The sequence below is a fragment of the Acipenser ruthenus genome, chromosome 42, assembly GCF_902713425.1.
Source record: "Acipenser ruthenus chromosome 42, fAciRut3.2 maternal haplotype, whole genome shotgun sequence".
Classification (NCBI taxonomy): Eukaryota; Metazoa; Chordata; class Actinopteri; order Acipenseriformes; family Acipenseridae; genus Acipenser; species Acipenser ruthenus.
This window is the reverse complement of record NC_081230.1, coordinates 8,192,189-8,220,111: the sequence shown is the minus strand read 5'-3', so window position 1 is coordinate 8,220,111 and position 27,923 is coordinate 8,192,189. Positions and strand designations below refer to the sequence as shown.

Below are 27,923 nucleotides of genomic sequence, written 5' to 3'. Positions count from 1 at the left end.
CTGTCGCTAAACTGCAACTGAAGTTAAAAAAGGGAAATAGCTTTTAAATGCAACGATTGCACTGTTCATGTTTATCTGAGCCCTACCTACAGTCATTTTAAGAAGTAAAGCGCTCGGGTTAGATTGGAGTCTTCAGGGCATTATCAACAGGCGATGTATGAGGTGGGCTGGGGTTAGTGTGGCCCGTTGTAACTATAGTTGGGGTCGTTTCTGTCGTTCAAATAGTACCACTGAACACAAACGATATACATTAATACAACGGGGCGTGTAACTGCGCGCTTTAATTGATTGACTTTTGACCGGTTGGCGTTTTACAATTCCGAGTTAAAGAATGCACAAGGAAAGGCAGGTAGGTTTTTTGTTCACTTTTAAAAGGGATTTAAATATATAAACCGACGCTAAAATACCCCTCAGAGTCGACCATGGCAGGGAAAACAAACGCTGGCCTTTCTGACAACGGGAATAAAGAGACAATAGAACTGAACGGATCTGCGACACCTGGAATATTCTCCATTTCCCAAACAGGTAAGGGCAGTATTGCACTACACTGACAGAACATCAGCACAGGGTCTGAAAACGAATACCATTATGCCAACAAGAGTCGATTTAGTTTTTGTCTTATGGTGAAATGTGAAATGCAGTAGCCCACCACAATTTGGGGTTGGTGGTGTTTTCAGTAGGGACTGATTGGTATGGGAGTAGAGTTTAGCTTTTATTTATGTAAGTACAGGTGGGTACAAGTAAATGCAACAAATAACGTGTAATTCCACTCCTAACCTCTAGATGGCAGTATTTACGAGAGCCGCCACTATTTCCCGGCAATATTCATCATCAAACGTCGGTAGCAAATTCCTGTGTCTTTCGATGTGGGTGTCGGTTGTGCGGGAAACCTTTATAAGCCAATGAAAACAAGCTATTCCTCCCGGTTCTAGCCAATGAGGAGCGGCTGTGGGCGTGCCCTTTGAGTAAATATGTCTGTGTGTGTTTCACAAAGTGTCCCTGTGTCTGTCTTTGACCTGTGTAATATTTAATTTAATTTAATTTAATTTATTGTTTTTAGCAAGTTTGTTTGTCTATGAAACGGTCAGCTTAGGTAAGTAACACTTGGGTTTTTAAAACGCTTGTCCGTTGTGGTTAGAAGAAATGAAAATAAAGCTAATACGTGTAAGAAAAAAAAATAAAAAATTGTGCAATTCTTTCTTAAACAATTATATTCAGTACTTGTGTTTTGTACCAGGTCTTGCGTCATGGTATTTGTTTACTACGGTGAATGTTTGAAAGTGGTAAAGATGCTAAGTTAAGACCTCGGGCCACTGTGTGAACTGAATATGCATACCGTCCTGTCTGTGATACGAAACATTTACAAACAAGACCTTTTTTTCTAATTAAGCAGCTTAGGATAAGAGTGGGCATTTATCAGCTTTATCTTGTACGATAAAGTTAAAGAGAGAAACTAAGAAGAATATATTATAACGTTTTTAAAGGTTTAAGGTCTTCTAGTTCGGAAGTCCGGATCCAAATCTGGGTCTGGTGCGTGTTTCTTATTAAGGTATTGTATATGGATCCCTTAGACCCCAGTCAATTTCAAGGCATGTTTTAAGGACTACTTAGTAATTTAATTCTAGATTTTTAAAACAGTGTTTATCCTAGTAGAACGTTTTATAAATACTGATTAAAAAAAAAACATTAAATAAAACGTGCCTCACTCCACAGTATAGAAAGTGTGCTCCGTCTAGTCCAGGGCAGGCTTGAGGCATGGAGACTGAACTGCTCCCTCACCCCCTAAGAGAAAGGGTGCTCCCTCCAGTCCAGGGCAGGCTTGAGGCATGGAGACTGAACTGCTCCCTCATCCCCTAAGAGAAAGGGTGCTCCCTCCAGTCCAGGGCAGGCTTGAGGCATGGAGACTGAACTGCTCCCTCATCCCCTAAGAGAAAGGGTGCTCCCTCCAGTCCAGGGCAGGCTTGAGGCATGGAGACTGAACTGCTCCCTCACCCCCTAAGAGAAAGTGTGCTCCCTCCAGTCCAGGGCAGGCTTGAGGCATGGAGGCTGAACTGCTCCCTCACCCCCTAAGAGAAAGGGTGCTCCCTCCAGTCCAGGGCAGGCTTGAGGCATGGAGACTGAACTGCTCCCTCACCCCCGAAGAGAAAGTGTGCTCCCTCCAGTCCAGGGCAGGCTTGAGGCATGGAGGCTGAACTGCTCCCTCACCCCCTAAGAGAAAGGGTGCTCCCTCCAGTCCAGGGCAAGCTTGGGGCATGGAGACTGAACTGCTCCCTCATCCCCTAAGAGAAAGGGTGCTCCCTCCAGTCCAGGGCAGGCTTGAGGCATGGAGACTGAACTGCTCCCTCATCCCCTAAGAGAAAGGGTGCTCCCTCCAGTCCAGGGCAGGCTTGAGGCATGGAGGCGTGGACCGCAGTATAAGTGCACCCTGAATCATTTCATGTATATATAAAGAAGCTTATTGCATTTGAAAGTTCACTGTTATTGAGGAAGTGATAGACAGTGGCTATATTGATTTAGTAAAGACAATTTCATTAAAACAGGAGTTCTCGGTTCACAAAGGTTCACTAGTGCACTTTGGAATGAAACTAGCTGTCGTCAAACTGGACTGACTTGTTCTTATCTGCAGTAACGGAGCTCTTGCTGCGTCTTGCCAAGTCGCTTCATGTTTAGTGCTGTGACACGAGGAACTTTATTGGCTTGCAGTAACAAAGCAGGTTTATAGCACTTGGGCAAGAAGAGTGAAAGGCCTGGGCTTGTGACATCATCAACGTGTTCAAGAGATACTGTACTGTGTGTGTGTCTCTGTTTCTTCTTGGGATTGTATGATTGTGCAATTTGTTATAAGCATTTTACACAGCCAAGTTAGGAGAAGAAAAGGGCTAAGATACAAAAAATCACCTGGCTTTATAAAGATATGAGAGAGTTAATAGACAAGACATCCTTTGGACAATGGGAAGTGCTCACAGTCAAGTTCTGAAAAGCCCATCAGTCTTTTAACAGTAACAGTTTAGTGAAAATGTTCTCGTGCTACGAGACTTGCCCATTCCTCTCAATGCATTCCACTATTAAAATGCTGTTTGGGGATGTTGTTTGGGTTTAAGAAACTGATGCATACTATAATGTCATTCCAACTTTAGGAATACCTGTGGTGGGACCCTAGTTCTGCAATTGGTCCTATACAGGGATGGAAATAAGACTCCCGTTGCATAGCAGTTTGATCCTATCCTGGTTTTGCTATGACTTTAAGACACGCCTGCGCTTGTTACTGATACATAGGAGCTAATCGGGCTTGTAGTAAAACCTGGAATGGGTGAAAGTGCTATGCAATAGGCATCTTATTTCCATCTCTAATCCTATATAATTTGCTGTTCCAGTCAAATTTGCTGCTTTGCATTCATTTGCACTTGAATAGCTATCGCAGAGCCAAAGGCAGGGTTGCTGCTGGGTCTTCACTGTACAATACAGATATCAGGACCGAGACACTTCTGTATTTTGTTTTGCCTGACTTGTTTGGTATGTTTAACCTTGTGTCTTTGGCAGAGCCTGTGAGAAGAACAAACAAAACACAATGTACTATTACATATGATTACACATTACTGGCTAGTTGTCTGTGCCCAAAACATGAACCTTTTTTTTTTTTTTTTTTCTCAATCCTTAAGTGTTTGTAGTATAATGTACAGTTTGGGCTGTTAGGGGTTAGAACGGAGGGGCTGGGAGGGAGCATGGGCTGGTGGTTAAAGCCGAGGGACTTGGAGGTGGGTCTTATGGTTAGATCTGCTGTCTTGACACTGCAGAATACAACATGTCATGGGTGCCAATTTGCAAAACAAGCATTAGAAATACTGGGGACAGCTCTTTTCACAAGCGTATGTATTGCATATTGCAGGTGCTTCACTTTTTATTCTTTTTTTTTTCTTAACCCCTGTGGTGTGTGTGTGTGTTTTAACATCGACACTCCACTAGGTGGCATTGGCACGGTTGATCTGCAGGTTTTATCTTGATTTATCTGAAGTGTTACCCATTTGGTTTAAATAAAAAAAAAAACATTTGAACAAAGAGTTTATTGAGATACTGTACCTTATAAACCCATACGAGAGAAAAAAATGACTCTCTCAGCTGTAACCTAGCGTGAATGTGTCATTTATTAAATAACAAGCACAGTACAACACAGTAAGAACACGTGCGATTCAAACTTAACAGTAGTACAGTATTTCATGTTAGTTTTCAAAAGCGGTGTGTGATTCAATATGTTAACATAACATTATTCAGCAGGTTTCATTCAACTTTTATGAAGCAAAATTAGTTACTTCTACAGGCTGATGCAAAACCTTTGGCCATGAGCTAGAACACGCTGGATGTGTGTGGCTTTGTCCTGTCATGAAGGATCAAGCTGATTTCACAGTTACCTATCATTTGGTTTCATGGACTCTGAATAGCTCTAAACTTGCACTAACTCAATGGAAATATTAAACGAACACTGAGAAATCCTGCAATCATTAAAACACAATTGTGGGGTCATTCAGGCTGGCTTTGACGATACAGTACCTGACAATGCCCCCCCACCCTTTGATTGCTATGAACTCTGCCCCTAAGCACTGTATGCAGATAGACTTTCATAATCTGACATTGTGAAATTGCTAAATACTGCTTGGACTATTTCCTGTTTTAAAAGGGTGATAAGTGGGGGTGATTATTCTCTGTTGTGTAGGGATTTCTGTGTGTGTGTGTCCTGTTTGGCTTTTAGTCTTGTTCACTATAAAAATAGAATTAAAGTCCTAGCTGTTATGCAGAAGCAGGAACAAAGACAGACAGACCCTGTTGTTGTAAATGGCTACCTAATTTAATTGCAAAGATTATTTTAACTGGTGTTTCACAGCCGACGATAACTTTGCAATCGGTCTGGAAATTCTTTTATTTCTTACAAAGATTTTGAAATCGATGGATGTATTTATAAAACATAGGCCGTTTCACAATTGTGTACTTTTTTCAAACTTAATCATCTTGCTGTGGTCATGAGAGGTCTTCTTGAAGAGAATCAGCATCGACTAGTAGTCCTGTAAGGTAACTCGCATCAGTTATAAGGAGGCTGTGTGGTCCAGTGGTTAAAGAAGAGGGCTTGTAACCAGGAGGTCCCCGGTTCAAATCCCACCTCAGCCACTGACTCATTGTGTGACCCTGAGCAAGTCACTTAACCTCCTTGTGCTCCGTCTTTCGGGTGAGACGTAGTTGTAAGTGACTCTGCAGCTGATGCATAGTTCACACACCCTAGTCTCTGTAAGTCGCCTTGGATAAAGGCGTCTGCTAAATAAACTAATAATATTATTATTATTATTATTATTATTATTATTATTATTATTATTATTATTAATAATAATAATAATAATAATAATAATAATAATAAAAATAATAATAATAGTTACAATTACCAACAGCAGTTAGTAATGTATTAAAGGTATACAAGCATTGTGTTTAAATTGTACACCACTGTACTTAAACACAGGAATAGTACATTTGAAATTCCAGTCAACGCAGAGTGATCTTCTTGGTTAATGTATATGTTACTATTTTAAACATTAAGAAAGCTGGGGGAGGCAGCAGTGAGCCGGGTTGAAACAAAAGAATTGGGCTTTCCAAATTGGGGAGAAAAAAAAAATTGCCGATTTCCAAATTTAAAGAAAAAAATAAAAGAAAACTCTAACACGTAACATTTCTTTTTAATTTGACTTATTTACCTAAGGCAACGGTAGTTGGTGCAAGAGTAATGATGATCTGATAAAACCAGTCCCAACTATCTTAAATGTATTTTTTATATTTTAAAACTGGAATCGTTTGGGTGAGCGCAGTCCTTCCTTGATTGCGATGAACACGCTTCATTCACTACGTTCCATGCATCTTTTAATTTTAGACTTATTGCATGCGTTTGGAGCTCGTAGCTTCATTCAGAATTGAATATTTGGAACATGGGTCCGCTGTGGAACATTCAGCTCAAGTCTCTAGAACAGCAATGGAATACTAGTTAATCCAGGTAAAACACCTTCTTCTAAACCCCTGCCTCTCTCTGCTTTAGCTAGGCTTGGTTCAAGAATGTGCTTCTCATTTAGGATGTCTGCGTGGGAAGATGTTTGTTGTGGGTAGATCAGTTTGTTGTGGGTGGCTCAAAGTTGGATTTAAACTTTGCAGCAGTGAACTGTAACGTGTTACTCTTTCTGTGTGGAAAGGTGGTAGTTTACACCCCTGGCAGTGGGTGGTTTCCTGATTTTCCTAATCCACACAACACTTTTAATGTGATAAAAATAAATATAATGTGAGATACTGCTTTTTTTTTAACAATCAACTGCAGTCTGACTGTCTGTCTTTTAATCTACCAGGATCATTTCTCTTTTTTTTTTTAAATACATTACATTCCAGGGCTTCGCTTGAGAAGACATGTTGGGCTTGAACTTGGGTGGCCAGGGGGACTGACAGTACAAATTAGTAACACAAATAAATAAAGGTAGCAGACTGTCCAAAATCCAAACTTTCCTGAAATTTTATACCTTCTGAACCAAACAATTATACTTTGCTAATTTTCAAAAAGACCAAAGTTACAGGTTAGGGTTTAATATTTCTATATCGCTTCGAATCTGAGAAGAGATTCACTGAGCTGTGTAAAAAAAATTATAAATAAATAAATAAATAAATAAATACAGCTGGAAGAAAATCTCCGGGTCTGGACCAAATCCTTCGGCGCACATCGCGTGCAACTATTGTGTAGCCCTGAAGGAGTGAGTATAAAGTTTGGACTTGTGGTTGTTTTATGAATGGGTATATTGAATAAGATTCTGAAAATCCTTCTGCTGAGAACAACAGCGTCACTGTTTGTTTAGTAGGAGTGTGTGAAATTCAAGACACTTATCGGATCCACTGCTGCAGACAGTAATGTCTATTCCTGCACTTGTACATAATGTGGATCTAGGTCAGGGTGGTCTTTGAATACTGTGCATTTTGTACTTGGCACATTGACTCTTGGTATGGGCACTGGGAAAGTCAACCGACTCCCTCCACCCCAATCCCGTGGGTGTAGCACTCGGAGAGACTTCACCGTTAGCGAGAAAGCCGTGAAAGGAGAGATAGGACACGGTGAGGCTGATTGTCATGGTGGAGATAATAGATGGGAGAGGGAACCGCCCATCTCTCTCTCACACACACAATCTGTCTTGCACAGTCTCGTGACACTGCCTAGAATACACTGCCATGTGCCTCCGCTAATCCTTTGCTGGACTGGCTCTTTGGTGGTCTCCTCTTCCTTGAAGACGTTGTTGCACAAAAACATAGTAAGTGTCCTGTTTATTTAGAAGCGCTGTAGGAACTGGTGTTGAAGTCTTTGCACAAGTCAGGCACATTTTTACATAAAGCTGTTGGTTTGCCGTTCCCTGATTTTCTAAAGTTGGAAGATAGGAAGGCAGCAGATTATAATGGGCTACTTATGAAGGTAGCGTTTTCTGTATTGACACTGTACATGTAGGAGTTCAATTTATGGGTATTCCCTGGATGGCAATAAGACTCCCGTTGCATAGCAGTGTGATCCATTCCTGGTTTTACTATGAGTTTAATAAGACACAGCTACAGCTGTGCAGCAGGAGTCTTATTTTGTGAACCTGTCTGTCGGTAGGTGGCTTCGTGTGTCTCGCTTACAGTGAATGTAACGCAGGGATGATTGTAAATAGCTCTAAATTTGCATTTATTGCCATAGTGGGGGAGGAGTGTTACTCATGGACTTGTTGTGTTTGCTAAATGATTAATATTTCTACAGATATATTGCAATAATTATTCAAACGTGTTGATTAATTGCAGGTTCGTTTTAAGACAAAGGCATTAGCCTGAGAACATGAAGACTTATTTTTTTCCCAAGCTGCTGTAACGTACTATTTATACACCCTGTTTTCTAGCCCTTCAGCCACATCAACATGACCACAGAGGCTTTATGTAGCGTGTGACCTGGTTTTCAGTTTTTCCACCTGCCCCCAACAAAAATAAATGCTTTATGCAGTGTCACCATTACACAATCCGTTTACTTTATATATATAAAAAAATATATATATTCTTTTACCAAATAGTCAGCTAAAATTTCTGTTTTGTAAAGGGTGAAAAAGCAGATGTGGTTCCCTGTAGCTAGTCCTCAAGTCTCTGTGTTGCTTACTCGGCACCCCCCTCCCTGTTAAACTGCTAAGTCATGCCTCCTCCCCTGAGCTCCCGTGCTCTTTGTAACAGTACTGGCTGTGCTGTTCATGCTGTTGTGGTTTGGCTGTGTTTCAGGTCTCATCAGTTTCCCAGAACACATTGAGATACTCCCCAGAGCCACAATGCCTCCAGACCAGGAACCACAACCCCCGGACGAAGGTATGTACAGCGTGTGTGTATGTGTGTGTGTGTGTGTGTGTTAGTGTTTGATTAACAGTAAGGATTGGGACAGTGACACCTGTTATAAAACCCATCCTTGCAATTGACACCTTCGGTCTCAAGTTGTCTTGCAAGTGAATGGTTTTAAGGGGAATGTTAACCAATATCTTAAAATCAATTTTCTTACCTCCTGATTAGCTCGCGCAACTTTGTTCTGAAACAAATGTTCTAAGACACTCATTGTATTCGGTGGCAAAAATAACCATGTTCTTATTTGTTCATGTAATAGAATTTTATAAATGACTACCAAAACGATATTGATTCATAAACCATGAGATGAACTGCACCCATTCTACAGTACAGCATAGCGTTTCTCTTCTTTCTTTAATAGGTCATTTTGTTCCCGGGAGATTTTGCTTACTGTTAGTAGGAATTATCCGTCTAGCTCATTCAAAACGAAAGAATCTCCAGGTATCCACAAAACCAGGAATGGATCAAACTGCTGTGCAAGCGGGAGTCTTATTTCCATCCCTGAAACACGAGGACCTGATTTCTCGGGGACTTTTAAATTGCAGGACAGCGATCTATTTCAGACTGTCAATAATTTATACCTGCTTGAATGCAGAATCGCTGGCCAAGCCATTTTTATCACCCACCCCCTTTTCAAAGTCCGTCAGTGTCATTAGTGACTGAAACTGACTTCCTGAAGATCTTTTATACATTCCAGAATAGATGCCATGTCTACCAGTTTGCACATTTATAACATGAAGCCTGTTTATACAAAAGCGCCTATCTCAGGTGTTTTACAATGAATCCAACCCCTGTACAATATCTGTATGTGTGCAACAGAGTAGGCTGGCGAGTCATCAACCGCATGCTGCTTCCTCATGTCAAACGGAGCGAGTTAGTAATGCCCTGTCTCCCTTTATTTAAATGGTGAAATAGGAAGCTGTGATGATGACATAGGTTTAGATATTAGGAGATGAGACAGTGAGCGAGGGTGGCAAACTGAAACTGGGTGCTTGTGGCATTGGAGTGCAGATCTTCTTTAGCAGACGTCTACTGTACTACTGAACGCTGATCAGCAATGTCAGAGCGCACTAAGCTGAGTAAGTAAAGCAAGCATGCATGCTGCTGTAAGCAAGCTTGCAATCCAGTTTTTAAAAGCAGTTGTTAACATCTGCAGAGCAGCCAGCTGTTGCAAATGGTTTTTTTTTTGTTTTTTTTTCTTGGTGATTTTGTAATCCTTCATGGTTTGATTTGGGATTTGGTGTTACATTTTCTGATGGTTTCCCCTGCTTGGCTGTCTGTCTAAACATATGTGTGTGTGTCATATTTCAAAATTCAGTGTTAGATATATTAAATGGGAAAAGATTTTTCAGCACAGCCTAAATTGTGTCGTGTAGTGTGTTTCAGTATAAAAGGTTTTTTTTTTTTTTTTATTTATTTTTTTTTTTGCAGAAAACCGTTCTTTGGAAAATGGGGAAATCCAGACTGTACAGACACAATACAGCTCAATCTCTCCGCCGGAGTCCCCCGAATCAGCAGATGAGCCGTTCTCGACCTACTTTGAAGAGAAGGTTCCCATTCCGGAAGATTCCAAGGCAAGTGTAATCCTGTTACAGTTTACATATTTAAAAAAAAAATAATAATTGCAGTGACTGCTAATGATATCTTTTTAGGTACAGTATATATTGTTATCAGAAAGTTGCATAAGGCATTTTGTATACCGTTTCATGATATTAAAAGCTGTGGCTGGGGGAGGTATGTTGGTGTAAGATTTGATTTTTTTGTGTGTTTTATATCAATTGTTGGCGTATTGAATTTATTGACGTGGCTGTTTCATTACCGCACGTGTAAGTGTCCTCTACTAAGAGTGAAAGTTACATTGTTCTCCAGTGCGTTCTCTTGAAGAAACACCACAACAGTGGAAGTGAAAACAACCAAAAGCAGTATTACTCGGCTTCAAGCCTTATGACCATGCATGTTTTAATCAGATAAAGAAACCAACCGATATTCTCACGCGACACGCACGTTTTTAGATTAAAGGGATCCTAGCTAATGAAATAACTCCACGTCGTGCACTCCCATTCCCTTTGTAGATCAAACGTGTTGAGGTTTTGAAACCAGCACTTATTACAGCAGTGCATTTCCTTTTTAACCCTTTCACTCCTGAATTGCTTTTGTCGAGCTGAACAATAAACGCCTTTTATTGAGTATACCTGAGAAGAGGATGCCAGGTTCAACGTGGTTTCCGATGGAGTATGTGAACATACGGCGCGAAGATAAGATGGGACCTTGAGATCCCACCAGCACTGAAAGGGTTAAAAAAAACGATATCTGGTTTGGAAAAGCTGGAGGCTTGCGTGCTTTGTCATTTACCGTTTACATTTTGATGAAGGCTTTATCAGCGTCTTAAGAAAAATTCTTCAGATGCGTTGAATTTTATTGTAATCCTTTCTTTCTCCTAGCCTGGGTTCAGCTTTCGCAAGCTATGGGCGTTCACTGGACCCGGGTTTCTTATGAGCATCGCCTACCTGGACCCAGGAAACATTGAGTCTGACCTGCAGTCTGGAGCCAAGGCCGGCTTCAAGGTATTGGATTGGATCGTGCAACCCTGCAGCTCACTTATAACCCTGACACACCTGGAAGAGCCAAAGGAAAATGGGGCTGTAGTGAAGACATGCAGAACAGGGGTGGAAATAAGAGTCCTGTTGATCCATTCCTGGTTTTACTAAGTTTAATAACACACACCTGAGCTTGTTACCTGCACACTGTGACTAATCAAGCTCAAAGTAAAACCTGGAATGGATGAAACTGCTTTGCAAAACTTATTCCATTCCTGCACTGAGAATAAAATTGTGCATGTAGGTTATGCTAAACGCCTTTGTTATGGTATGTGTAAAACTGACACGCCTTGATATATGATGTAATTATTGTTTGTTTTTTCTTAAGCTTCTCTGGGTCCTGATGTCTGCCACGATCCTCGGTCTCCTGTTGCAAAGGCTGGCAGCGCGCTTGGGGGTGGTGACTGGGATGCACTTGGCTGAAGTGTGCCATCGCCAGTATCCCGCAGTAAGTGCTCAGCATCGTAAGTTTGTCGGCTTGTATTTTTCATCACTGGACAGGCAGCCCTGTTCAGCAGTGCACACACCGTTTACTGGTTTGCACAGTTTTTATTCTGACACCGAAGGGTTTGGGATGTGCGTGCCTCGCCTGTGAGACTCTCTTGTTTCCTTTTCTCCCCAGGTGCCTCGTATTGTCCTGTGGCTGATGGTAGAGCTGGCTATCATTGGGTCAGACATGCAGGAGGTCATCGGCTGTGCCATCGCCTTCAACCTGCTCTCCGCTGGAAGGTAAGGGGGGGGGGGGGGGGGGCAGCAGTCAGTACCCCGATGATAGACTCTCTCTCTTGGGGTTCGTCCGCACTGTAGCCAGCTTCAGAAATGCATAGGGTGGATGGCAGAATATCCAGTGGAGAGGCCTTTCCATTTTAACATGTGCCTGGGGAACCACTTTTCCAGTTGACGAAACTTTGTAAGGACGTTCTTTTGCAAAAGTTATCCTGCGAATCAGAATCTTGGGTACATTTTTTTTACATATGGATGTAGGTCACATTAGGGTTACATTTTCATTATACTGGTGGCTCTTGTGTTTTTTATTCATAGCTGTGGCAGGGGAAACTCTGCACTAACGGGGCAATGGGCTTGGTTTGATCAAACGGTACCTGCTTGGATAAGCAGTTAATTCAGGGGAAATCCCAGAATACAGTACAGCTGTTTGATGCAGTTCAGGGTGATTCCCTTGGGCTTGGTTTGAAATGCTAAAGTCCTGGTGGGGGTGGGATATGTTGGATTAATCAAATCGATGTTCATGACCAACAAGAGATTTGTTCCCATGTCTCCTTGCAGGATTCCTCTGTGGGGCGGAGTTCTCATCACCATCGTCGACACCTTTGTGTTCCTCTTCCTTGATAAATATGGTAAGTCCTGGGTCCGCAGTCTGCAGCATGCTTTGTGTGTGTATATAGGTAGTACTGTTTATGTAGGTGTTGGGTATCTCGTGGGGTAGTCTGAACGCTTCTTTAGTGTAAGTTATGCAGTTTATTTTATGCATCATTACAAAATGTTTTTAGCAGCTTTTCAGAAATATAATGCGGGTTGCAGTAGGCAACCTTGCAGCAAACTAAACTTACTCTGCTTTTAAAAGTGCAAATATACCTTGCAATACATTTACAGTTACAGGATGCTTTCCTTTCTGCAGCAGACGATGTGTTCACCAAAGCGTTCTCATTCCCATTGCATAGCAGTGTGATCCAGTCCGAGTTTTACTACTAGTAGGACACACCTGAGCTTGTTACCTAGACACTGTGGCTAATCAGGCTTGTATTAACACGTGGAATGGGTGAAACTGCTGTGCAACAGGAGTCTTTTATTTCCGTCCCTGTTTTGTCTACAGTGTAGGTCACAGTAAGTTATTCAGCTTCACGTCCCCAGTCAATGCCGGAAGGATGTGTTGTCTATTGAGTGTAACTGTGAACGCTTTCCCTCAGGTTTGAGGAAACTGGAAGCCTTCTTTGGGTTCCTAATCACGATCATGGCCATCACATTCGGATACGAGGTGAGCAAAGAGAGTGATCTTCAATTAACATTACTGTATAATTAAAAGAGTGATCTTCAGTTAACATTGTTGGTTTTACTAGGAGTTTATTCAGAAACACCTGAGCTTGTTACCTGTACACTGTGCACTGGGTCTTATTTTCCTCCCTTAAAAAAAATGATCTAAATTAATTCCTCTTGTGCTTGGACGTTTTACACTTGAAACAAACAGAGACAACCACTATTAACAGTTATGCCTGACTGTGGGGGGGACCCCCGGTAGAGTTAACAGGCTGTATCTAGATGATTAACGTTGCCCCCTGTGTCTGCGCCCCCCTGACAGTACGTGATGGTGAAGCCGGACCAGGGGGAGCTGTTGAAGGGCATGTTCCTCCCATACTGCCAGGGCTGCGGAGCCCCACAGTTGGAGCAGGCTGTAGGAATCGTGGGCGCAGTCATCATGCCACACAACATCTACCTGCACTCCGCTCTGGTCAAGGTAAGGACAAGCTCATGTGCTGGCTCCGGTTTCTCAGTACGGGCACAAACCCTACACAAAGCGATAAGTCCAACTCTCTTTATTTTTTAAACATGATTGCAGTTCTAAGTTTAATAAATAAACAATTAAGTTTACCTACAAGCCCCCCTTTTTTAATATAAATAGTTTTTCTGAATTGAAATGCTGTAGCAGAAACATTAAAAAAAAAAAAAAGTGTTCTCTTGAATACCATCACTGTGACTGAAACTGACAGGAAGATGCAGCTTTGATTGTACTGCAGATTACATGTTGCATTACATAGGAGGGAAACCACCACGGATCTCAGTATTTTTGTTCAACCCCAGCAAATGATCCGAGTAGAAATGCTGAGTAAAATTCTGTTGAAGTTTCTTCAAATCTTGTGTTTAATTGGAGGCATATGTCATTTATTTATTTTTTTTCCAGTCGAGGCAGATCGATCGCTCCAATAAGAGTGAGGTAAAGGAAGCCAACAAGTATTTCTTCATCGAGTCGTGCGTGGCGCTCTTCATCTCCTTCCTCATTAACGTCTTCGTCGTGGCCGTCTTTGCAGAGGCGTTCTACGGGAGGACCAACGAGGAAGTGGTAAGTCTGCCCTGTGTTCTGATCGGTTCACAGCAGCAACATGTGTTTTTCACGGCTCGTCTGAACATGTTCTACCATTTTAAAATACAGTCGCAAATTTGACTTTCAAAAGACAGGTCAACGCCAGATCATTTGGAAGTAACAACTGAGGCACGGAGACTCAAGTGCTCCCTCCCTCTTCTCCCAAGAGAAAGGTGCTCCCTTCAGACCTGGCTTGAGGCATGGAGGCTGATCTTCTTTATTGTCTTCTCATTTCAGCATGATGTCTGCACCAACAGCAGCAGCCCTTACTCCAACCTCTTCCCTCTCAACAACCAAACACTGGAGGTGGACATCTACAAAGGGGTAAGTCTTCACGCAAATCTATACTAAACAAAAGTAGGATAAGAAGGGGCTGTTGCTTAACTTGCTTGTGAGTTCCAATAATCGTTGTTGTTTCTTTGACCAGGGCGTGGTGCTGGGGTGTTTCTTTGGCCCGGCAGCCCTCTATATCTGGGCAGTGGGGATCCTGGCAGCTGGGCAGAGCTCCACCATGACCGGTACCTACTCCGGACAGTTCGTCATGGAGGTGCGATGCCTTTTAATCCGTTACTGAGAGACTGACAGCTGTCCATGTTAGTCGATGCCGATCTAACTTGTGTGTGATTTTCTGTGCAGGGCTTCCTGAACCTCAAGTGGTCTCGCTTCGCCCGGGTCTTCCTCACTCGCTCCATCGCTATCATCCCCACTCTGCTGGTCGCCGTGTTTCAGGACGTGCAGACCCTGACCGGCATGAACGACTTCCTCAACGTGCTGCAGAGCATGCAGGTGAGGCACGGGCTGAGAGATACAGAGACAGGCTCAGGGACGAGTTGCAGCTTCTTCCGATTTTAGATCCACCCACGTGCTTTAAAACATTTAAAGCACGTATCTTAGTAAGAGCAATTTAAGAAACGGTTGTCTGAAATCCGTTTTGCCCTTCATGCAATATGTTCCTTCAGCTTTAAAATGCAATTGCCATTTATTTAGTGACTAAAAGAAGATGCATATAGCGTACTTAATGCCTGGTGGAGTCCTTTTTCAGGTATGATCTCCTTTTGGATTAATCGCAGCTTCTTGTAGGTCACTGGAACTGGACATCAGTAGTCTGGGCTGTAGACCAAGAATCCTGTTGATGTTTCTTAGTTTGTAAACATGAATGCTAATCCGGGGATAATGTTAGCACTGTAATTAAGAGGTGTTGCCACTGTATACTGTGACGGTAATTTCATTTAGAAGAGATGGAGGATTCTGAGCATGTGCTCCTGGGAAGTGATAGATTTTAATTGTATTGTTTCTTTCTGCAGCTCCCCTTTGCCCTGATCCCAATCCTCACCTTCACCAGTCTCAACTCCATCATGAACGACTTCGCCAACGGGCTGTAAGTGTGAAACCAGTCTATTTTTATAACTGCAGTCAAACCTGCTTTTTGTATGATCACCAGTTTTTAATCACACCATAGTTTAATATCACTCGCATATAGATATAACCGATTTCCACTCCCACTTAATATCACTTTGGGAAATGAAAGGCTTTGTCAATTTTGAATTGATTTTTTTTTTTTCAGGTTTAGGAAAAAAGATCCTTTAAGTGCTTAAGTTTAAAAGTTACATATGAATTGGAAGAAGCTAGCGACGAGTGTTGAGTCTTGTTCAGGGAGCGGTGAGCCCTGGCTTGACCGGATTGCCTGTCTCTCGTGTCTCCCTCCAGGCTGTGGAAGATCGGTGGTGGGGTAGTGATCCTGATGGTGTGCTGCATCAACATGTATTTCGTGGTGGTGTATGTGACGAGTCTGGGGAGCGTGGTTCTCTACGTGATGGCTGCACTCCTGTCCGTAGCCTACCTGGGCTTCGTAGGGTATCTGGTGAGTCATCCTTAACTTGCTCAGTCAGAATTCTGCAAGTACATATATAAGAAACTAATGTTGGTCTGCTTGACTGGGTTTCTTTGTAGTCAGTTTTTCATGTCATTTATTAACTGGAACAATTATTTTATTGGTGCTGTGTAGCTATGTCAGATCAAGAATAATTTAACCAACTAAGAGTCCATTTTGGTATGAAGACCTGTAGTGTGTTTTTATCTGTTTATTTCCTCCAGTAGTCACTCACCACACTGTCCCCTTTGTCCCTGCAGGCGTGGCAATGTTTGATTGCTCTGGGGGTCTCGTGCCTGGATATCGGAAGCAGGGTAAGGAACAGTCCGGTGGTCTTAATTGAGGAGCCCTCCGAGTCTGACAGTTAAACACGGCCGAGAACAAGCAAGCAGAGCAGTGGCGGTGCTGTCTGTGTGTGTCTGTCTGTCTCTGTCTGTCTGTGCATGTGCAGCTTTAACAGGGTCCACACAGCAAAGCTTGCATGCATGCTCAGATAGAGGGGTGTGTCGATGGGGTTCAGGGCTATTGTTACTCATACAAAGTGACCTTCCAAAAAACTTCAGAGACACATATTTAACAGAACAAAATAACAACTGTTAGGTGCAAGTCCCTTGCTAGTATTGTTTGTTTTCTGCCTTCTGTCCAGGGTTCTGTATTTAAATGGGGATTCACAATAGACTGCTGGTCTATACAGACGGCCTTGTGTTCTGCAAGTACCTCTGTTTATGCTGTTTAATGCAATGCTGCTGATTTAATTAAAATGTCGTCTTGCTATATATGGTGGCATAACTTGCCTGTTCCTTAAATTATCTCCACTATGTTACAAGTCACCCTCCAGTGGTTTGGCTGTGTAATTGTACCTTTCTACTTCAGGGCTAAAAGTACTACCATACTTTGATTAACCATTGGAAAGCATGGTAACATTGTACAAAAAACAAAACTGGAAATCTATAACAGGTTTTAAAATCCTCCGAGCCAAAATCCTAAGAGATATATATTATATATATATATATATATATATATATATATATATATATATATATATATATATAAATTATGAATCATGTTTTTATTGTCATAGTTTAACACCAGTATTTTTCAATACCAGCAGTGCAATGTATTCATCACTATTATTCCATTAATGAAAATCTCTAGCAATGTGAATGATGTAAAAGCCTAGTTTCTTTGTTGCAATGTACTATATGTACCCCTCAGAATGCAGGGACAGCAAAAGAAATATGTGCTGTCAGTTATTTAAGGTGGTATTGATAGGTTATGGTTATTTGCTGTATGACCATAAGCATGAAGAAGTTGTGCACATGTCAGGGAGCTGTAATAGCAACTGCAAAAGCTGTCCTCCAATACCACCTTAAAACACCTTTTTGTTCATTCTGAATCTTGGCATTACCTCAATGTATGTAACCTGGCTGTGTTTATTAATGTATTTTTGTCATGTAAATGTTCATCAATGTTGATTGTGTGTGTGTTTTATATCTCAAGCACACTCTTTAAACAGTTTTAAAAGCAATACAGAAAACATGTTAATGCTGCTGGTGATGCATATCCCAGTGGACTGGGGATATATAGTGCAGGGGTGGAAATAAGACTCCTATTGCATAGCAGTTACACCCATTCCAGGTTTTACTACGAGTCTGATCAGTGTGTGTGGGTAACAAGCTTGTGTGTCTTCTTTATTAAACTCCTGGTAAAACCAGGAATGGATCAAACCGCTATGCAATGGGAGTCTTATTCCCGTTCCCTGCATGTATCTGGAGAATTGTTTTGCACAAGTTATTGAGTCTCTGAATCCCTGGTTTTTAGTTGTTTTTGAATAAAACTGCGTTTAGTGGAGATTTTTATAAGCTGTTCTTCAGTTTGCATGGCTTGAAACGCGCACTAGCCCTGATGCACCCAGTCCTAGGTTTCAGAACTCCACTTAATTAAATATACTCGTGAAATGACCAGGTACCAGGCGTCTGAACTGTCAGGCCCCAGGTAAACCTGCTCTGAAATGATTTGCATGAATGTGTCTGTAGGAGGTACCATTTATTTAAATGACGTACTTTAGTTGAAGTAGTTCTGAAACTCAGGGCTGGGTGGGGGTCCAGTGTGAATTGCATGCCATGTGTTTGGTAGTTTCATGGTGCTGTACATGTGAATTGTCACTATGGTACATAACATAATTTTAGCAGGAAAGTATATCGTTTCTACCTGATTCTACGTGTGTCAATCTACAGCATCGACAGAACAGTTTTATTTGAAAACTACAGTGATCAAATAGTCAGACACAAAAAAAGCAGTTGTACAAGTTTGAATATACATGGAAACGCTTCACATTACGCTGCAGGCACGGTCTGTCTGCTACACACAGATGTGAAACTAGTTCTCCACACCTCTAATTTTATTTAAGTACCTCTTTTTAAATACTGAACCAAGTTTGAATGTTTCCCATGCATGCAAATGTACGCAGTGTGCAATGCTAGGAAGCTTTGTCTGAATGTGATATTAAACTGCGTTCTTGTCGGATCTTAAACATTAAGGTGCACGGCCTAGGATTTTTTTTTTTTGCAGGAACATAAACTAAAGACGTAAAGTTTGTGGTCCATGCATAATATAATATGTTCACTTATAGTGCAGTCAGTGGTACCTGTAGTATGCTAAAGGCAGTATTGGAGAGTGCCATTACTGTATTGTTGAGAGAAGGACTAGTCCCTTTTTGAAATGTAGGGAGCAGTAGACAGTATTATACCTCATTTCTACCTCTGCAATATGTTGTATGGTTAGAAATCGGTGCTCTGTTATGCAATAAGAGAACTGCACAGCATTCAGTCCAGGGTTCCATTGGAACCATCTCCCTTCCCCCCCAATAGTAAATCCTAATCAAAGCTGATACATAGTGGCTGCTGAGTAAGTGATCAATTATTTTAAATAAATACAAAACCAGATTTGAAGTAGCTTTGATTACTTTTGTTGTGATGGTGAGTAGGTAGCAAATAGATGCAAGTAGAATTTTAAAAAAAAAACATAATTTGGGGTTTAGGCAATCTGCAATACAAATACAAAGCAAGGAATTGTTTTGGAAGAACATTTTAATAATCTACAAAAGTCATGTATTGTTTAGTAGTATGTTGTGTATTTTATGGTGTGTTTTTGTACAATAAAAATAGCAATACATACAAAAAAGCAATCCACTTTTTAAATTGAGTAAATATATTGTTAGAGAAACTTACAAGAATTGATTCAAACTGCTTTTAAAAATGGTCTTACTGGGTGGGGTGGAGAATGTACATAAATTAAATGTCAAGGACAAATAAAGAAAAGAAAAGTGGTGTGTGTCGTATTTCCTTTTTCATAATTAAAAAAAAAAAAAAAAAAGGATCTGTCGCTGTAACTTAGAGTACAGTATTTGGTACTGTAGAAATAATGAATCTGAGGAAGGCACAGCTGTGTATGCAAGTCATTTCTCTGGCATTCTCTTTTACAAGATAAAATCAGTGCTGTATAATCAGTGCTGTAATGTTTAGTTACAATCTTAGACCAGCTCATAATCTCTATACTCCATATTCAATTTATATGTAACAGCATGCAAACTCAATTTTTCCTAATAAGAGGAACAGCATCCAGTATGCCTTGCATGTCATTTGGTTAAATAGCAGATACCAAAACATTCAGATAGTGTTGTGTTTTTTTTTTATATAACATATTTTAGCAGCCACTTTGTATACCTGTGCTTTTGTAGTACTGCAAGTTTTAACACTGTTTGAGAATCGAATCAACCTTCAGAACGCACAAAAAACATGAAAAGGCAATAACAGTAGTGGCATCCTTCAAAAGACACGAGAGAAATGGGTTATCTGCCTGTCTACTCTTCGTTCTTGTGACTGGGTCACAATGTAAGAAAGGTAATGGTCTGAATCGTTCTTGGTGACACTGCTTGAATTTTTGAGCTGCGTTGAATCAAGTGGCCTTAACTGATTCTTTTTCTATCTCTTTTTATTTGTTTTTTTTTCTTTTCTTACAAGCTTACCCTCCCAGTTTTCGAGGAAACAAATAGAGTAAGTGGGTTATGTACACATTTGTTTTCTAAAATACTTAAACCAAAATACATCAAAAATTCTGTTCTGTTGGTATCTCGGCAAATGAAAATGGTATAATTCTAACCCGGAGGTAGTCATTGTACAGATGAGTTACTTCTGCGCTGTTCAGCCTGTTTCTGTTTTCTGTCCCGTCACACGCACTTCCAACGTGACAAGATCTTCATTTTTTTGTTTTGTTTTACCAAGCTTTGGAAGTTAATCAGTGGTTACTCAGGCTCTGTATCTAATACAAAGCTTTCTAACTGTAAATGAACGCAGGTCTTTTTTTTTTTTCACTCCATAGGTTTTTAAATGAATTTGGTTTTCTTTTGACGTCATACGTCAGGGTTACAGGAGTAGTTTTGCTAGTTCTGCTTTTTCCTAAACTCAAATTTACTGCCATCAGTTTTAAATGAGCTGTGACCGTGCCCTCGGTGGTAAACGATAATGTTTGAGGCATCTCTTTTGACATGCAGAAGGGAATGGCTGAGCTGTTGCTCTGCGTTGTGGTAAGTTAGAGGGGTTTGCATGACTGATGGTTCAAAATAATCCCTGGGGCAGGGGGCAGGGGGCAGGGGTTCTGTTTTCAAATCCATCCAGCCCAGTGCCTTCTCCCACAAACATACACACGATGGAAGTAAAATACTAGAAGCACCTGCCATAACACTGTCAATAGGGTGTAGCGCAGCCAGGACGGCTCTGATTCAGATCAAGGTGTTTCAGTTGTTCCGGAGGCCTGTGAGACCGCAGTTTTCACAAGCCTCTTTGTTTCAGTAAAGTTGAAACCGGATAATGCATCTCATCTATTCTACAGAGTGAATCGGTCCTCTGACACCCTATTTTGAGAGTGTGCTGTAATGCCAGCCGTTCCTGCTGTTTTCACTCCTGTATGCACATGTTTTTAACTCTACAATGATTTTGAGCGATGGATTTCAAACCAGACTCCCTGACCCCTGCTAGACTCCATCGTGATTTATTGCTGAATTGTTTCAAGTGACAATGAGCTGCACTCATCCGAACAGAGAAAGAATGAAATAATATGCATGTTTTACAAATGGATACAAAGAGTCCTCGCGGTATGTTTAGTAGGACTGTGATTGTCTTAACCAGGGTCATTGCAGCTCCAGTGGGGTTCATTGGGGTTACTGATACAGTGAATGTGCTGGAAAGGGGTTCCAGGATGCTATGCATGCAAAATAAATCCTGTGCAACTCATGGTGAGAAAGTGCCAGGTTATTTAAGTGGGGCTTCCAAGTGGCGCATCCAGTAAAGACCAGAGTGCAGGATGCACCCTATAGCTTGGAGATCACCAGTTCAAATCCAAGCTATGCCACTGCCGACCATGGACGGGAGTTCCCAGGGGGCGACGCACAATTGGCCACGCGCTGCCCGGACGGGATAGGTTGTAAAAATTGTAAAAATAAAAGGTTATTCAAGTGATTTGCAAAAGCAAACCCCTGCCCTTGGTCTGCTTGATCTGGAGTGACCCATTACTGTGGAAACAAAATCAATGCCACATTGTTTAATCCTCTGGACATATCAATGATAAGGAACTCCGACACAGTGGAATATTTAAAGTTGATTAAACAATGGTGCATCAAACCACTTGGGTCTCTCTTTTTATTAGTGCTATACGATTGAGATGTACCTGTGCTTGCCCTGTGGGCACAAGGTGAATTGTTAGATGTTTTTTTTTTTTTATGTACCCTATTTTAAGGATTTGAAACTAGGTGCTGGGGCGAACGTGTTTTAATATTCGTTGAAAATTTAAACGAATGTTTGAGTATTTCATTTTTTGTTTTTACTGTAAAACAAACCCGGTCGTCTTGCCTATTAAAGAAAGCCGAGTCTTCCGGACAGCAGAATGAGTGATATTTATTTCAGACGTATTTTATACATTGAGCTCCTTTGCATCTTTTCGACCCAGTCATTTATAAATTCTGTTATGTGAACGAATACGAACGCCACTGAATACATTTCAAGCAGCGTCGAATATTCAGACGTTTGTCCCAGCACCAATTTAAACAGCGGTGATTATAAAAACCCTTTGTTTTTTCTAATTTGGCTTCCTTCTCTCTTTCAGTATCGTCTGGGACTAACAGGGCACTCTGACCTCTACCTGCTGAACGATGTGGACAGCAGCATGTGTGTGGAAAGATAGCAGGGCTGGAGGACCAGTGCTGGGTGAGATGGAGCTCCCCTCTCCCCCTCCCAAAAAAATAATAACTCTCCTGTTTCTCTTATAGAGATGCACGTCTTCATAACCCCTAAAATTACAGGGACGCTCAGTCAGTTGTGGACAATTATTTTTTTATTATAATATTTTTTTTAAATATCAGAATTGTCTTGTCCTTCACCAAAAGCCCTTTCTCAACCTGCTCCTCCTTCTTCATGCCCCTGTCTTGATAGACATCATAACCGTACACCTTTGTGTACATAAATGTACGTCCATTTACACTGTGAGGAAAACTTGGTTAGCCTGTTCTTTAAAGACTTGAAATATAAGAGATATCGTAATGTAGTCTTCTTCTTCAGATTCACTTTGTATCATTTTTGGTTTTAGCCCTCACATCCTGGAGACTTTATAAATAGCTTAAACCACCGCTGTGGCCTCAACAGAGCTTTCACAGTCATCATGGCCAATCTCTGAGTACATCTGGTACAACAGGGTGCAACCAGTAACCTGTCCCCCCTGCAACACTCTGCCCCAAGTCAGTGGAAGAAACATGCGCTTGAGGGAGAGCGTTGCAGGGGGACAGGTTAACGGTTGCACCGATGTTTAGACAGAGAGCTGTTTTGAGGACACACAGCGGTGCTTTGACCTTGATGTGTCGATTGAAACAGAAAGTGATACAGAGTGAATCACAGCGAGAAGGACAGCACATGAGTTCAGAGAACTCTCTTAAGATGTCTGGGGATGTAAGTCGCTGTTAGTCTGTCTTTGCTTACCTACAGTGTGTCCGACTTACATTGATGCACATTCCTCAAACGTTTCTCAATTGTTTTTTAAAAAAAGAAGGTCTGGAGTTCTCTCGTTTTAAAAAAATATATTTTAATTTCCAGACAAATATCGAATCGTAAAATTAATTCAACTATCCAAAGCTGGAGTGTCCAGCGATCCCATTTGATTTTACACAGGGTGAATGCTGACCACATTCTCCAGTGGTTTAGCCTTCTGTGAGCTCTTATTGTCTGCTTACTAGTTAAGGTTAAGGTCAGAGAGAGCCACAGAGAAACAGAATACACTAATCCAGTGGTTCCCAAACCAGTCTTGAGGACCCCCTGTGTCTGCTGGTTTTCATTCCAACTGAGCTCTCAATTACTTAACGAGACCCTTCATTGAACTGATAAATTGGACCTTTTAAATTGTTTTCAGCTCTTAACAGTTGCATAAGTAACTTGAACCCCTGCAACTGTTTTAAGAGCTGAAAACCATTACAAAGGTCTGATTAAGCAAATGATCAGTTCAATGAAGGGTCTCGTTAATTAATTGAGAGCTCAGTTGGAAGGAGAACCAGCAGACACAGGGGGTCCCCAGGACCAGGGTTGGGAACCACTGCACTAAACGATAAGCTGACCAAAAGCTTTCTTGGTCAAACTTTGTATAGTTGTACCCAATGGGTAGTGTTTTAAACAAGGATAACCCACATTCACCTGTCTCTCACCATACAGCACTGTACATTAAACTCCCCTTTCCTGTTCCCAAGCGCTGATAAATCTCATAGAAATCCCTGCCGCTGGTTTGTATGTAGTTTTGCACTTACTAAACAAAAATGCATTGGTTTATTTCAAATAATATGCAGAAGGGTTAACGGTGATCTGCAGGGAAGGGGAGCTATCCTCATGAACCAAATGCCTTGTTTTTCTTTTATATAAATATGCAATGTATAAGGCTAGCCAGTCAAATCATGCTGTTAATTATAGGGATGGTTGAGGTCAATTGTTTGTTTTCCAATTCCTTTTGAAAATCAATTCCCAGCACATCACCGATCAAAAATCCAATGAGCAGCATTCTGTTCAAACGAGCTTCTCACATTGGCAACAGATTACTTGAAGTCACTGTTGTTTGTTAGTCAATTCAATTGGCTTCAAGTGAAAGCAGTCGAACAATCACAACCATTATGATGTTTCTAAAATATCAATTTCAATTCCTTCCAATTGGAATTGAAAAACAGGAATTGACCCCAACCCTGATTATAGGTACTCCTGAATGGGGCTGGACTGGAATTGTAGTTTTAGACCAGTAGGGTTATTAACACCAGGTCACAGTGGCTGTAAACCGTCCAGGGTTTTTTTTTTAGCGGTATTTCTTTCTAGTATTGCGCTCCCAGACTCTCATGGTATTTATATCTGGTGATACAGAAATGATTCTGCTTGGACCAGATTAAAAAAACAGATTATTTAAACTGCTAGTGTTTTATATATGGCAAAATATACATGCCACAAAATTAGCATAATTACTCAATTCAGTTTATATACCATATGTATAGTTTACACGTGCAAATATTTGTTGCTGTCTGTGTCCACAGTGAGACAGCCACAAAATGGAGATAGTTCCCGGTTTCCAGTACACAAAAGTGACTCCCACTGCCATGCACTGTTGTGTGGTTTTCACTGGACTGTTTATGCCCACCGGTAACCTGAGTTGATAACATGCATGCATCCATTTATTTTAAATGGGGTGACGTTATAAAATAAAGAAGGCTCAGGTCTCTTGTTTTTACTGTCGTAGATGGTGCAGCTTCTCACCACAAGGTGGAGCTGTATTTCTTCAGTGTGATCGGTCCCACAATTTCAGAATTGTTAGTCGTTTGTTTCTGTAAAGGCCTGTCACCATGGGCCCTAATTTTTTTTATTTATTTTTAACTATTTTAAAGCAAAGGGTTGAAACGTCTGATAACATACAGTATATAAATTAATTTATATTAATATTTAGTAAGGTTTTATTGTTAAAAAAAAAAAAAACTGGTACAATTGTAAATACTGAAGGCTACGATATTGATTAAACAGGAGAAGCTGCTCTGTTTCAGTGCAGCTTTCTCTTGTAACATACAGGTGGTTGCTTGGTTATAAATAGGTATTTTCTACGGGTGTAACTATTAATTGCGTATTGATGAATCGTGATACTTTCTTTACATGATATATCGTATCTTAATATGTCTCGTTGTAGTAATATTGCTTATTGTAGTTCAGCAAATGGCAATTTATTTTTACAAACTAGTCCATCGTTAAATGATCATTTGATTATGCATCATTCAAGGAGTCAATCTGAACCATCACCTGCACCGTGATAAATATCATATTGTGTCTTTAATGTATCTTTACACCCCTAGTATTTTCTTTTGATACACCTGAGAATTACAAAAAAATTAAACTGAAAATAACCAGCCTTAAATGTGGAAGATATTTTTGGTAACAAGGACAGCCATTATAGCTGCACTGGACCTCAACTGCAATCCGTTTTAACTTAATGTATAGTAGGTTCGCTTTTTAGATGATTGATTGTATATGAAAGTCATGAATAAAAGCCAGTGAAATGTATTATATTGTGTGAGAGGCAGAGACCTCTGCTGTTGCCGTGCACTACAACAAACTGGGCAAGATTTTCAGAGCGATTTACTTGAAAACGTCACATTAGCATGATCTTTTCACAGAGTAATAACACACCCAATAAAGTTAACAAGCCAGGGATAAGCAAGTCAGGCATCTGATGCTGGGGGCTTGTGGGAAGCCTGGTTTCTTACTCCTTTCAGACAAAAATAATGCCAAAGTCAATTTGGAGTAAATAGCTTTAAGAATTCAGCCCGCTGTATCCCGACACAGACCAACACTGATGCAGGGATGGGAATAAGACTCCCATTGCATAGCAGTTGGATCCATTCCTGGTTTTACTATGAGTTTAACAAGACACGCCTGAGCCTGTTACCTATACACCGTGGCTAATCAAGCTCATAGTAAAACCTGGAATGAGTGAAACTTGCTATGCAATAGGAGTCTGATTTCCGCCCCTGTAGTGGCTGTACAGCATTCAGCTCCATTGACGGAGTGGAACCAGAGGGGTTAAAATGTGGGGAAACAAAGGTTGTGTACAATTTCTACATCAGTGTGACATTGTGAAAACAAAATAAATCTGTATTAAAAAAAAAAAACGCTCTGCCAAGCCTTAACACAAATAAAATCATTTTATTTACAAAACTTTGTGTTTTTTTTTTTTTGCAAACATATTTTCTATGTTGTTGTTTCTCTTTCAGTTAAATACCCAGTATATTTACAAAGTGTGTTAAATTAAACAGCGAGGCCACAGAAGAGACAGCGTCCCTCAATGTGAGTTTATACAATATACACATTTAAACAGGCCCTGTTAGTGAATAAATATCTTTAAATAAAAAAATTACAAATACAACACGGGATATGTTCTAGGATGATCGAGTCCTTTATCTCTCTGAAGGAGTTCTCCAGGTCATTTATTCGTCTTGGTAGGATCCTTAGGTGCCAGGTAGTCCTTATACATGGAGTAAAGAACTCCTGAATGGAAGTAGAAAGACCAACACATATCATTGTCATAATATAGTTTCTACTGTCTAGTAGTGAGCTAATCAGAGTTTAAACATCAGCCAAGTGTTTAACGTTTAGAACAGTCACAATTATGCAGCCCAAGTATAGGTGTTAGCCTGTGTGTTTATGTAACAGTATATAGATCAATTTATTTCAGCTTCAGTATACTAAAATGCTCTACACATACAGTCTTGCACACAAATACACATTTTTAAAAAGGCAAAGGGTCAGTGGATTACAGTGGGGAGGCACGATTTAAAACTGGTTCGAAAAAAACAGGTGAAGCCGATTTCAAAATCAGATAAAGAGGCTACACAGAAACTAAAGAGGTAAGGAGATGTTTTTTTTTTTTTTTTAAAAGCACTAGTTATCACGCTATAAAAGTAGAGATTGCTGGGTTAGAAGCAGGCTGGCTTACCTAGGGTCATAGCTCCCACCACAAAGCCCTGTGCTCCCACTCGCATGTGGATGAAATGGACAGACATCTTTGTACTGCCTCGGTGCTTCAGCCTGTACAGCCCATAAGCCACCACTGCAGCGAAGCCAGTCATTCCTGCAGACGGGGGCACAGCAGCAATGACATCAACACCGATCACGGTTCATCTCCACTGTCCCCTTTACCTTTCCATGAGGTTTGCCATCACTGCGAGCGGTTCCTAGTGTGATTATACTTCTGATGTCTGTGTTCAGGTGCTTAAACGCGGCTCAGCAGTGCTCTTCAGCAAACGGCTCTTTTAAGAATGCTTGTTTTTGTTTTTCAAATGCGATATTGAAAACTGCACATGATCTGTGTTAGCTGATACCCTTTGTTGCTTATTTCCTTTATTCTTCAGAGTGGCGACCTCTGTGGGTGAAAGTCAGGACTTCAGAAAGCTGCTTTTTTTAAAATTGTCAATACTGCATTACTGTGCCAACAAAACACTAAGGTAGAAATGAATGTGCATCGTGACTGAGGTCGTGTATCGTGATACTTCACTACAACTACCCAGCTACTCTGGGACCACAAATGATTCTGTAACAGTGAATGAACAGGATTTATACTTTATTAGAAAATTGGCTTTTTATTTCCTGGCATCTCTTTGGTTAGTACCCTTGGCAGGGGGGTACATTAATTTTCAATAGATGACCAGGAAATAAAAAGTACCGGCATAAGTGCCTTTTCACCTGGACAGATATCCTTGAGCCACCTAATTTAAACCACAAAGCGTGTTTCTGTCTGCAACTTACCTATCGGTACGAATGGAGAATCCCTGGACTTCTTGAGCAGTTTAGATGCCTGGCTGTTATAATCTGACGCGGACCAATCGTTGGGGGAAGACATT

General features: G+C 40.9%; 2 protein-coding genes across 6 annotated transcripts; one reads left to right on the top strand and one right to left on the bottom strand.

Annotated features, from left to right (window-relative positions):
* The first annotated feature begins 211 nt into the window (after nucleotides 1-211).
* Nucleotides 212-26,241, top strand: LOC117401148 (natural resistance-associated macrophage protein 2). 5 transcript variants are annotated; one of them, XR_009311478.1, is made up of 18 exons: nucleotides 212-525; nucleotides 8,296-8,379; nucleotides 9,841-9,983; nucleotides 10,851-10,973; nucleotides 11,335-11,454; nucleotides 11,629-11,735; nucleotides 12,291-12,361; nucleotides 12,932-12,999; nucleotides 13,321-13,476; nucleotides 13,921-14,079; nucleotides 14,338-14,424; nucleotides 14,528-14,647; nucleotides 14,737-14,886; nucleotides 15,405-15,478; nucleotides 15,808-15,961; nucleotides 16,231-16,284; nucleotides 22,130-23,299; nucleotides 23,574-26,241. XR_009311478.1 is itself a non-coding variant. In XM_059011753.1 (17 exons), the coding sequence occupies exons 1-17, from the start codon at nucleotides 423-425 to the stop codon at nucleotides 22,205-22,207; spliced, it is 1,851 nt and encodes a 616-aa protein (XP_058867736.1). In that variant the 5' UTR covers nucleotides 212-422; the 3' UTR covers nucleotides 22,208-26,241. The 5 variants fall into 5 exon arrangements, 4 of the variants coding, with proteins under 4 accessions (XP_058867736.1, XP_058867740.1, XP_058867738.1 ...); XM_059011753.1 differs by having other exon boundaries at nucleotides 22,130-26,241; XM_059011757.1 differs by lacking the exon at nucleotides 212-525 and adding an exon at nucleotides 905-965 and having other exon boundaries at nucleotides 22,130-26,241.
* Nucleotides 26,235-27,923, bottom strand: LOC131709317 (HIG1 domain family member 1C-like). The gene is made up of 3 exons (XM_059011758.1): nucleotides 27,829-27,923; nucleotides 27,020-27,154; nucleotides 26,235-26,571 (listed from the first exon to the last, which is right to left on the bottom strand). The coding sequence occupies exons 1-3, from the start codon at nucleotides 27,920-27,922 to the stop codon at nucleotides 26,507-26,509; spliced, it is 294 nt and encodes a 97-aa protein (XP_058867741.1). The 5' UTR covers nucleotide 27,923; the 3' UTR covers nucleotides 26,235-26,506.